Source organism: Trichinella spiralis (genome assembly GCF_000181795.1).
Source record: "Trichinella spiralis strain ISS 195 chromosome Unknown Scfld2, whole genome shotgun sequence".
NCBI classification, from domain to species: Eukaryota; Metazoa; Nematoda; class Enoplea; order Trichinellida; family Trichinellidae; genus Trichinella; species Trichinella spiralis.
Window position 1 is genome coordinate 8,414,140 of NW_003526941.1, and position 8,534 is coordinate 8,422,673.

Consider the following 8,534-nt stretch of genomic DNA (forward strand, 5'->3'; position numbering starts at 1 on the left):
TGACAAGTGCATACTGATGGAGTCAGTAGTCACTGTAATGAGTTATTAAGCCTCGGTTCATGTTAAATCCCTTAACAAAATTATTTAATTTCGTAAAAATATTTAATTTAGTTCAACTACCAATGTTAGTGTTCAAATAGTGAAACCTTACCAGCTGCTTGAATTCAAATACACTGATGATAAATGTAGATCTATTTGATTATTAGTCTTTAAAAATTTGCTTCGAATTAAAATTTATAATAATATTTGTAATTCATTACAAATTTTGCGTAATTCGTAACTTGTTATAAATGTTTCACGCACGACCAACAAGTCTCCTCCACTTAAAAAATGTCTCACCATATTTTGTTTAAAAATCAAAATAAAATAACTTGGTGTATTTATTATAGTATTGTTTAAATTGACATCTACAATATTATTCAACAATAAAATATTAATCTTGAAATTCTCAAACTGACAGTTTTATATTACGAATGTTATTTACAGTAAACTTGCAATTTCAATTTCAATACAGAAAGTTTAAAATCTCCACAAAAGCATTTAAAGCGTTGCTCCGTACAAGTCTTATGAATGTTATACTTTCAAGCATTCACGAGGGTATAATATTTTAAATTAAACAAATTAATTTTATAAACGTCATCCTTCTTTACAGTAATCGGTAAGTAAATAAATGCATGCGATAAACGTACAGTATGTAAACGTTGCAATGGTGACGTTGCAATTTAGCAATGTATGATCAGTGTCAGTAATTAAATTTGTTCTACGTTACGAGTGAAACATGTATATTTTTAGAATTGTTCATTAAAATTTCAAAACAATAATAATAATAACTGCAAAAATGATGAAAAGAAAAGCTCGAAATGTGAATTTATTGAAAGTATAAATTGCATGCAAATGATTATGATAAGTTTATTAATAAAAAAACATTTTTAAACAACGGCATTTTAAAGTTTGGCACCCTAAAGCGACTTTAAATTAAACGATTGCCCGTTCGATTGAACCAAACAACTCCATTACCTTTTATTTTTCTATACGGGCATTGTGCACGATTTTCCTATTGTTGTTGCGCAACACTTTTTCACGCCTCTGCAATTTGCATCGCTGTTGCACATGATCAAGTTGCCAACAATTTCGGACGATTTCAAAATTGGACACGAGCCTCTCTTCTTCACCTCTAAAATCAACCGATGGATAATGATAATCAATTGCCAAATTATTTACGATTAACCCTTTGATGGATTGTTGGGGTAGAGCCCACCCCAGGGGGTTTTCTTTTCGTCGCATTCTGTCAATTTTCATTTTTATAGTCTGAAGCTTTGTGACATCTCTTTTGAAACAATAAGACATATTTTTAAAGAAATTTCAATGTTCCAGGATTTTTTGTTCGGTCTACAGAACATCGTAAACTTAAAAGGTACGTTATTGGATTGTTGGGGTAGGCCCCACCCCACTTTAGAAAAACACGTCTAATAAGCTGGGAGTATGTTCAATTTTTATGAAATTTATTTTATTGGATAGTTCGAAGAATTCTGTAGATGATGGTATTAAAATATTTCCAATTTTAATATTTTTTAGCATTTTATTGGCAAAAAATGCGACAAAATTTCGGTTAAAAAATCGTCTTTTTTCAGTTTTTTTCTTCGCGTGGACTGAATTTTGTAAAATTCGTGAAACAAATTACATTATTGAATAGAGCACGTTATTCTGCACATTTTGAATCTAAAAAAATGCCACTTTAAAAACTGTGATAAAATGGCAACGCTAACAGAATAAATATAAGCAATTCAGAAATACACATCCGCTCTGCATGCACAACAATAAATGAACCTATTCCCTTAGTTATCAAAGTGTTTTATTATTCATAAAAAACAATATATCGTGCACTTAAGCTGAAAACAAAAGTGGCTATTAAAAAGCGCAAAGTGGTATTATAAATTACAACTTCAAAAGTCGCCGCATTTTCACATTTAATATTATGCAATACTTTTACGCAAAAAGATGAAAACTTATTTCCCATCATATTTGAAAAATAATCGCTTGACAGAACAATTGATTTCAACAAATCTGCTAAAGTATGAAATTGCCAGAGCTACAGTATAAAAGTTTCTTCATCATCATCATCAATATTACTGTAATAGAAATGTATGACACATTTTAAATAACTTATTAAGTGTATCTTATAAAAGAGTTAGTTTTGTTATTAAAAATTATAAATGACGATGAAATGCGCTGTTAATTTAAGCAGGATGATGAAAAGCATATAGTCCAAAAATATTCAATAACTGAATTCTAAATAAATAATGGCTTAATATTTAAAAACTGAAAGTATTTTCAAAACAGAGGATAAGCAGAATAAAAATAAATGATCTAAATTACTAAAATCAGTTGAACAATAACCAGATTATTTAATTTTCCTTTCACCTTTAATTCTAGTATTTTTTACTTTGTATGCATGTTAGTATTCGTTACCACTAGAATTGTGTCTCCCTATGCATCGAAGTTCAATTTTCATTCAAAGTCTCCAGTAAAATATACTTTGAAATTAAACAACGATTAATATTTAAAAAATTTTAACTGATTTAAACGTTCAAACAGATTTCATGAAACAAAATTACAGTAATGAAGAAGCGATCTTGAACACGATCTTTGTACTGTACGTCTGATTATTTCAAGTAGGGGTAGTTGTGTGCTGTTTGCACAAAATGATTTAAGCAGGCATATTTCCTATTTAGTCTCTCGCATTTTAGTGCCTGTACGCATTTTGCCTTTTCCTTTAATCTGCATCTTGATTTCTTATTTTCAAAAGATGCAACGGCCATGTTCTGTTGATTTTACTGTTCTCGGACATCTGAAATTGGAAAGCAGCACTAATGGCAACAGACGTCAAATGGAGATGCAGTTGACGCGTGTCGATTTGCCCTGTAATCGTCCCATTAGCCGTTGCTTTGTTCCTGAATATCACAAAACTGTCTCAGGGAAGCATATTTATGAGCTTGCTACTAATTTTGAGCGAATTGTTCGCTGCAATGACGATCGACACGTTTTCTATCCCTCAAATAATAGTAAATGCTGTAATTATGATTCAGTTTCTAATTTTGCTGGCGAAGAGGATGAAGACCGCAATACAAGTGAAACGGATAGTTCCGTCGACAGTCAAGCATGTGATCTTGATGAATTGGAACTGATGAAAGCAATGGGTCTTCCTGTACAGTTTACCTCGAAGAAGAAAAGTAATAAATCTCGAAAGAATCGCCATAAATATAGGAAATCAACATCCAGAGCTGTCAAACGAAATGCTACAAGCTGCGATATTACAAACGGTGAGAATGAGAAAGGAACACTGACGCTACAAGGCAGCGGTAATATGAACTTTTGTACAGAAAATTTCATACCAACTGAAGATACATCATATAGTGCGTTGTCAGAGGTTCATTTGTCGTCAGGCTCTGCGCAGGAGGATACATGTGAGACACAATTAACGGACGAGGAAGAAGTTGCAAAACGATTTATCAGTGATAAAGAAGAGAGCGATTATTATGATGCTGCTCGAAATTCAGACTCAGAATCAACAAAAAGTTTAGCAATTGAAAATGTGAAGAAGAATATTCTCCTGTTAGCTGAAAACAGGTATATATTTGGTGAAATGAGTGAAGATTTTGAAATGGTGGAATTGATCATAAAGCCAAAGAAATTTAATGCAGACAGTCTGTACGAAAGGAAAGAAGGAAAAGTGGATGAGTTGAACGGTACTGTAAAATCGGTCGAAAGTTTAGGTGAACGTGTAGAATGTTATAATCCTGAAGTGGACTTCAACCTTACGAAAGAGTATTGGGAACGCAATTGTAAATGCATATTGAAATACTGGAATCAACGTTTTCGACTGTTTTACAAATATGAAGAAGGAATTCTGCTTGATGAACAATCTTGGTTTTCTGTAACTCCAGAAGCTATAGCTTGTCACATTGCTAAACGATGTAAAAATAAGCTAATTGTAGATGCATTTTGTGGAGTCGGCGGCAACGCGATACAGTTTGCAAAACAAGGTAATTTTGTCATAGCGATCGACATTGATCCAGTAAAAATCAAATGCGCTCGAAACAATGCAAAAATTTACCAAGTTGAAAATCAAATTCAATTCATCTGTGCCAACTTTTTCGATATCTACAGAAAATTACGCTCTGATATTGTATTTTTGGCCCCACCATGGGGAGGACCGGATTATCAGTGCTTTAGAGAATTTGACGTTAAAACTATTGACATTCTTGACGGAAAAAGCATCATTGAAGCAGCGAGAACCATTTCCAAATCTATGATCTACTTTCTGCCCCGAAATTCTAGTCTTCTGTCGGTAGGTTTATTTGAATTTGCCTTTTTAAATTAGAAAGTTTATGAAAAATATTTTTCAGATCTACGATACAGTGAAGTTCAGCAAAGCTGTGGAAATTGAACAGAATTATGTTAATGGAATCTTCAAGACATTAGCTGTCTACATTAACTGTTGACAGTATTCTTCTTTTTCTTTTGTTTCTGGGTTAACTATTTCAAGAAGAAGTGCATAAAAGTTATATAAAGTTATCGTGTACCTACGCACCAATTTGAAATATTGCCGTACATAATATTATCATAAAGTTGTACTGTTTCCTAATAAAAAGGTTATTTTTTTCAAATTTGTTGAGAATCGTACGGTAATTATGAAAAATTGTCCTTTGACGCTCTACATCTTTACAGTACTTCGTTGTCACACACTGGATGCACTCTGCCATTTATTTGCTGCATCATCAGCTTTATTTAACATTTAACAAATGGCGCCTTATTCAAATATTTGTTCACGTAATGCATAAAAATGTTATATTCAAATTGGCACCGCGAAATTATAATATTTATCGTAAAATACAATACATCAACGTCGTAAGAAGGCACATCAACAGGCTGTTTAGCATGCTTTACGAAACTTTTATAAAAAGCAAACTATTGTTATATTTGTGATGAAAATTGATATATTAATACGATTACAATTTTGAACCAACAACATGCGTTTCATTCATAATAAATTCGTCATTATATTTGTAAGAAATACTTTATGCAGAAAATTAAACTGCATTGAATGGAAAATTTCAATAAAACTAAAAATTTACATTTCGCTACCATTAATTCAAATCTCTTTCTTCATTTACAACCTAAACTATTCACAGAATATTACTACAAGATCTCATGCTATCCAGTGAAACTGATTAAAATATTGAAAATAGTGATAAGAAATAGGATGATGATCACAATACCCCATACTGTATTAAAATGCCTGCACTGCACACTGCGAACTGTAGAATTAATAATAAATATTTTGAAAAGATAGTAAACAGAAATAAAACAAAAAAAATAATAACTCACACTGTTATGGAAGATTATATTGAAATTAGCATAAAATACTGAAGCTGGCGTAGTTCAGCATCGTTGCACATCATCGACCGGTCGCTTCTCCAGTTTCGCCTACAAATAAATAAAATTTAATCAGTTGATAATTTTTATTCAAATCACTCTTAGGATCCGGTTCATTTGACATTTGCAAATCGGTGCGACTAATTTCCATTCTACTCGCTTTTCTTCTTTTTCAAAGTTCTACTTTTTGGAATCTTTTCAACTGAACAAACAAACAAACAAAACAGCAAATTGTTCGCTTGTTTTTTTAATTTTTTGGAAAATTTTCAATTCAAACATCTCGAATTAATTGAACAACGTTCAATTTGGAAAGCTGATGTAAAGCTTTATTGGAACGATGCTTGCTTCAATTGTTAAGGTCTTCGGAGCGATTGTTGTTGACGTGCTGAAGCGAACAAGCGTAACAAATGTCAAAATTGGCTAGACTGAAAAATGTCCATATTTTTCAACCACATATCACATATATCAGAGAGAAGTGTTTCACAGACATTTCAAAATTGCCTACTTTGTTCACGGCATAATTGATTACGATATCATCGAATTAAACCGAATTTCTTTGCGAGCAATTTTTCATCAAAATATAAATGAAACCACTTATCAAAAATAATAAAACACCAACTTGTTGACATTTCTATAACGACCACATACAAGAGTGGATGTTTCAAAAAATAAGATTCAAAATAAGTGCAAATTCAATATTATTGTTCATCATCGAATATTTATTCACCATTTTCAGTTTCATACTGTTAAATGTTTCACCATGAGGATAAATTCAGTAAAAAAAACCTGAATGAATCTTTGGCTAAGCCAGATGATAGTTGATTTTCGAATTTTTCCAATTTCAAATTGTAATAAATTCGACATTCTTCATTTCCATCAAAAGAAGCCCAATACGGATAACAGAATAAAAAACTTTCCCATCTTTTGTTGGGAAGCTTCCGATTGCGCAACGTGAAATAAGCAAAGACTATTTTGAATATCTTTTCAATGGAAATATTTTTCACCAAGCATTTTCACCGACCCCATACATTACACCTTGTAGCTATAGACGAACTAGTTTGCTTCATTTTATTTAAATGTAATCTACAGTTCAGATCACTGTGAAACGGTAATCAATTTTAAAACAAAATTTGAAAACCAACATTCGCCAATGAATTCAACAACTAATGATGCATTATTTAATGATATATTCTAATAAACATGCTACTCAGATAATGACATAAACAGATATCCATTCGAATATATACATGTGATCATGTCATATACATTGATTATTGAAAAGCAAGCATGACAAGATACTGTAACATTTGGTAAATCAGTTTAATTTTTGTCATTGATACACCATAAAATGTTGAAATTAATATTTAAAAAACGTAAGATAAAATTTTAGTTTATATTCGTATTTATGTTATATAAATTGAAGATAAAAATTTCTTTAACAATTAAAAACTTGAATTTATTAGGTTACTGTACGATAGGCGTTGTGGTTTTGTTTTCGTTTGTGCAAGTTGTGTGAAAAAGACAGTTTATCTAAATTCTGCTTCTAGATGTCCGAAGGAACAATATTCTTAGATGCATTTGAAGGGAAATTTGAAAAAGTGAAAAATGAAGTTGACAAGTGTAAAGATGTGGTTAACGTGAAGGATGAGGTTTCAGTTTTGATCCTGCAGTTGCTAGTAGTTTTTGCATATTTCTTTTTTAAGAATGGTCGTACAATTTTCCATTGGGCAGCTTCAGGTGGTCATTTGAACTTGATCGAATTCTTGGCCCCTCTTGTCAATGATATCAATGACGGGGATGAGGTTCGGTATTTTTTTCTCTTTTGTTGTATAATTCTTCTTCTTTGCATCATTAACGGCATTTGTGTTTTACGTTTAATTTTTTTTAATTGAATAATTATAGCTTGGTTGGAGCGCACTTACTATAGCTTGTTCGGCGGGACGTTCAGATGTTGTTCAATATCTGTTGGACTGCAAGGCTGATCCGAACATTCGCAGTTGCTTGAATACAACTCCATTGCATTATGCAGCTTCTAAAGGTCACGCAAATGTGAGCTATTCAAGCTTTCTGCTACTTAGATGAAAAAAAATGTTTCCAGATTGTGAAACTGTTGCTCGAACACAACGCTGATGTAAACGCTCAGGACAAATGGGGAGGAACGCCATTGCATCGTGTGGCTTCAAAAGGAGGTCCAGTTATCATTCGACTGTTGCTCGAAGATAAGAACTGCCAAGTTAATTTACAAGATTCTGAAGGAAACACACCCTTGTAAGAGTAACTTTTCTAAAAATTATAATATATATGTGTATGTGTGTATGCGATTTCAATTTTCCTCTATTGTAATGAAGGCATTTGGCCTGTGAAGGAAATAACGAAAATGAAACAATTTGTCTGATAAATTCTGGTGCCCAGTTTAATAAGAAGAACAAAGTAATTGTTTTTTATAATTTGAAAAGTAATGATTTGATTGGAAATTGTGCTTTTTTCTTTTAGAAAACAAAACACCGTTCGATTTGGCAAGTCCTGAACTTAGCCCGATTGTTTAAGACGTGTGAATAGCAATGGGCTGAAATTTTATTATTTTTTCGTTGGGGATGGAATTGGTTGAAACGCACGGGCCTTATTTATTTCCAAGCCAAAAATTATTTATTATCCATTATTAATTCCTCCCTAATTAATTATTACCCCTATTTTTTAAAAGGGAAAACAGGTATTCCTTTTTATTCCCCAGGGCTTTTTGGGAAATGGGTTTGGCCAAAAAAAATTTTTTATTTGAAAAGGGTTGAAAAATTTTACTTTTTTTTTTCCAAAAATTTTCAAAAATTATGGCCTTTTTCCGGGGCCTTTCCGGGGCCTAAAATTTTTTTTTTTAAAAAAAAAAAAAGGGAAAAAATTTTTTTTTTCCCCCCAAAAAAAAAAATTTTTTCTTTTTTTTTTCCCCCCCCCTTTTTTTTTAAAAAAAAAACCCCCCGGTTCCCCCTCTTTTCCCCCCCCCCAAAAAAAACAAAAAAAAAATTTTTTTTTTTCTTCCCCAAAAAAAAAAAACCCCCCTTTTTTTTTTTTTTACCCCCCTCTCTTAAAAAAAGGGCGCCCCCTCC

At 32.1% G+C, this 8,534-nt stretch overlaps 3 protein-coding genes across 3 annotated transcripts; 2 read left to right on the forward strand and 1 right to left on the reverse strand.

Annotated features, from left to right (window-relative positions):
• Positions 1 to 1,020: 1,020 nt before the first annotated feature.
• Positions 1,021 to 1,347, reverse strand: Tsp_06899 (hypothetical protein). The gene has a single exon (XM_003380701.1). It carries the CDS (start codon positions 1,345 to 1,347, stop codon positions 1,021 to 1,023), a length of 327 nt encoding a protein of 108 aa, XP_003380749.1.
• Positions 1,348 to 2,806: 1,459 nt separating this feature from the next.
• Tsp_06900 (trimethylguanosine synthase-like protein) lies at positions 2,807 to 4,799 on the forward strand. Its single transcript, XM_003380702.1, is given in 4 exon segments — positions 2,807 to 4,043; positions 4,059 to 4,348; positions 4,407 to 4,457; positions 4,677 to 4,799. The coding sequence occupies 4 exon segments, from the start codon at positions 2,807 to 2,809 to the stop codon at positions 4,797 to 4,799; spliced, it is 1,701 nt and encodes a 566-aa protein (XP_003380750.1).
• A 1,924-nt stretch (positions 4,800 to 6,723) lies between these two features.
• Tsp_06901 (26S proteasome non-ATPase regulatory subunit 10) lies at positions 6,724 to 7,982 on the forward strand. The gene is made up of 8 exons (XM_003380703.1): positions 6,724 to 6,746; positions 6,900 to 6,960; positions 6,984 to 7,085; positions 7,140 to 7,238; positions 7,339 to 7,485; positions 7,535 to 7,704; positions 7,785 to 7,891; positions 7,930 to 7,982. The coding sequence occupies exons 1-8, from the start codon at positions 6,724 to 6,726 to the stop codon at positions 7,980 to 7,982; spliced, it is 762 nt and encodes a 253-aa protein (XP_003380751.1).
• Positions 7,983 to 8,534: the final 552 nt, after the last annotated feature.

Excerpts from the sequence above, each read along its gene's own strand:
- Tsp_06900 (XM_003380702.1), top strand. The coding sequence starts at position 2,807 with ATGCAACGGCCATGTTCTGTTGATTTTACTGTTCTCGGACATCTGAAA. Across the intron at positions 4,349-4,406 it reads GAAATTCTAGTCTTCTGTCG|ATCTACGATACAGTGAAGTT; the intron begins GTAGGTTTATTT and ends AATATTTTTCAG. Across the intron at positions 4,458-4,676 it reads TGGAAATTGAACAGAATTAT|AATCGTACGGTAATTATGAA; the intron begins GTTAATGGAATC and ends AAATTTGTTGAG.
- Tsp_06901 (XM_003380703.1), top strand. The coding sequence starts at position 6,724 with ATGACAAGATACTGTAACATTTG. Across the intron at positions 7,086-7,139 it reads TGGTTAACGTGAAGGATGAG|AATGGTCGTACAATTTTCCA; the intron begins GTTTCAGTTTTG and ends TTCTTTTTTAAG. Across the intron at positions 7,705-7,784 it reads TCTGAAGGAAACACACCCTT|GCATTTGGCCTGTGAAGGAA; the intron begins GTAAGAGTAACT and ends ATTGTAATGAAG.
- Tsp_06899 (XM_003380701.1), bottom strand. The coding sequence starts at position 1,347 with ATGTCTTATTGTTTCAAAAGAGATGTCACAAAGCTTCAGACTATAAAA.